The sequence below is a fragment of the Phytophthora infestans genome, genomic scaffold (genome assembly GCF_000142945.1).
Source record: "Phytophthora infestans T30-4 supercont1.3204 genomic scaffold, whole genome shotgun sequence".
NCBI lineage: Eukaryota > Oomycota > Peronosporomycetes > Peronosporales > Peronosporaceae > Phytophthora > Phytophthora infestans.
Window position 1 is genome coordinate 1 of NW_003305466.1, and position 2619 is coordinate 2619.

Sequence of the window (2619 nt, forward strand, 5' to 3'; positions counted from 1 at the left end):
AATTAACGCAACGTTTTAACGCTGGAGTGCTCTTACCTTGTGAAGTACGAATAGATTCCGAAGCAATACCTTTCTTTCTCCGTTCTCTTGATCTCCACGACGTCTACGCCATGTGAAGCTTTGCCCCCGAAAAAGCCAACCTCCGCCCTTTTTCAAAAAAACGGAGTATCACCAGGTATCACCGTCTCGTTCAATAGTGTAAATTCCATAGTGCGTGTGGTCGAATTCCACGTCATTTTCACCTGTGGCAAAGCTGCAGTTGTTGCATTTTCATTCGGAGACGGCAGTTGCAACACCACATTCGGTTGCGCAGAGGGCAGCGTCCATCCATGGTCAGGTAATAGACAAGTAACTCGCGAATATTTTGCAATGCCCCGACGTCGTGAAGCTCAACGTGAGCTTGCCGACGACGCCGGGGGTGGCGAACTCAGGCTCCAGCGCTTTGCGGCCTTTGAAGCTGCCGGCGACGATCTTGCGGTGCCGTCGCGCGAGTTGAAGATGTGCGCCCCGCTCTTGCTCACCGGCATCCTCGTGCGAAGAACCTCCCAGTCGCTTCATGATCTTCCGAGTCTAACGCAACGGAGGAAAATCCAGGTGGAAGAGCGGCACTATCATTAGAAGCGTTTCTAAGTGAGTGTAAGTCATTACGACAACTTGCTGTCCAAACAACCTTCAACCAGCGACATGGGCATCACCGAGATAACAAGCAGACGCAAGTTATCCATCGCATCGTAGCGAGCGATGCATTACAACGCATGAAGAAGACTGGAGGAGTCCTCCGACAGTGACGTATTCCAAGCCTTTATCTGCGATACATTTCTCCTAATGATCGTCCAAGTGCGTAATCCCCGTGCAACGTAGCTTTCATTATGAAATCGGCTTTGGAAGGAGTATTTCTTGACGGAAGTAATTTCGAAAAGCTGAAGCTAGTCACAGGTAGCAAAAATAATGACACATTATTAATTCTAATAAATCTAAGAGGTTTCAACGGGGTATAATTAGGCACACTCTGCATTTTTGGCCCGTTTTCGATCGCTGTCACATTCAAACAGCAGGCCAAGTGCCCAAGTTCAGCGCCGTTCCACACACGGAAGAGGAGGGCAAGTCGCGCCACTCGATAACCAGCCCGGCAACACGCAGCGTAACAGCTCCGAGGTATGTCGACGACGCAAAAAAACTCAGTGAAAATGCTCCTACAACCTACAGGCTTAAAAACTCACCTTCTTCTAATGATGTATAGTTCCAACCAATCAGCAACTTAATCGAAAATGGGCAGGCGCTGGCAACTCCGTGACAAGGAGAACTTCATCAACTATGTGAAGATCGAGCTGCAGCTTCTGGCGCGGGAGTGGAAGATCATCCTTCCGTGCGTCTTCATGCAGTACGCCCACGCCATCTTCCACAACCTGGCGTACTATATCCAGGCCCATTACCTCTCGACGGAGCAGCGCTTTACGCTCCACGACTTGGGTTACGAACTCATGGGCGAGTTGACGGGCTGGGCCTCGGACCTCTCGGACATCCTCGTGTTCACCACGATCTTCGCCCCAGCCATCGCTCTGGTGCTGACGATCCCGCTCTTCCGACAGGAGCCTGGCCGCCCGCGGTACCTTGTGATCACGCTCAAGCGCTGTCTGCTGCAACTCAGTATCTGTCTGGTCTTCCGCTGCATTTCGTTCCTCGTGACGGCTCTTCCGGGCCCTGCTGACCACTGCGAACTCAAGTTTAACGACACGTGCTTGGCGGCGAACCCGGACGATCCGGTGCCTTGCGTTGTCCCCAACCCGGAGTTTACCCCACCCACCATTGGCGAGCTCTTCACACGTCTGGACTCGCTCAACGGCTGCGGTGACTTGATGTTCAGTTCCCACACGATCTACACGGTGTCATTCATCCTAACGGTCTGGAAGTACTGGCCTAACAAGTACGGAATCTCCATCATGGTTCTCGTGCAGATTACTATCGCGTTCCTCATTGTGGCCTCGCGCAAACACTACACGCTTGACGTGTTCTCTGCGCTGTACATTGTGCCGCTCTTCTGGCTCGCACTGGAGGCGTACCACAAGGACATTAACAACAAGGACACAGAGGTCACGGTCAAGACCATCTACGACTTTTACGGCATTGACGTCTCGAGTGACGCTAACGACGGCGCTGTGCCTCTTAACACTACGGATGTTTTACCTCCGCAGGCCGCTCCGCTTAACTCGGTGCAGGTGGCCCTGACGGAAGACGAAAGCCTGAGTGGCGAGCGATTGGATCCCGACACTAGCTTCCAGCGCAAGAATTCTGTGTAAGGTAGATGGAATACTTTCATTTGGACTTCAACTATAATAGGGACGTATGATCGGCCTGCGTACACTTTTTTTTTTCTCTCGCATGATGGCTTGTTGCAATTGGTGTTTATAAAGCTGCAATTATTGCCTGCTAATTCTCCAAACCAAAATAAAGAACTGAGCTCCGAACAGGTGAGGCTCCATCACTGCATCATGGAGCAACCGTATGGAAGCAGCAACAATAAAGGTATACTCGACTGTTTTACGAGGGATCGAGGTTGCATCTGGGTTAAGTGACCGTCGTGGCGTTCTTCATCGTCACCAGTTTTACCAGTTAGGTTTT

At 51.3% G+C, this 2619-nt stretch overlaps 1 protein-coding gene across 1 annotated transcript; it reads left to right on the forward strand.

Moving 5' to 3' along the window:
* Nucleotides 1-1054: 1054 nt before the first annotated feature.
* PITG_22450 (uncharacterized protein) lies at nt 1055-2370 on the forward strand (the record flags this gene model as incomplete). The annotated part of the gene is made up of 2 exons (XM_002909759.1): nt 1055-1155; nt 1241-2370. The coding sequence occupies one exon, from the start codon at nt 1269-1271 to the stop codon at nt 2295-2297; it is 1029 nt and encodes a 342-aa protein (XP_002909805.1).
* Nucleotides 2371-2619: the final 249 nt, after the last annotated feature.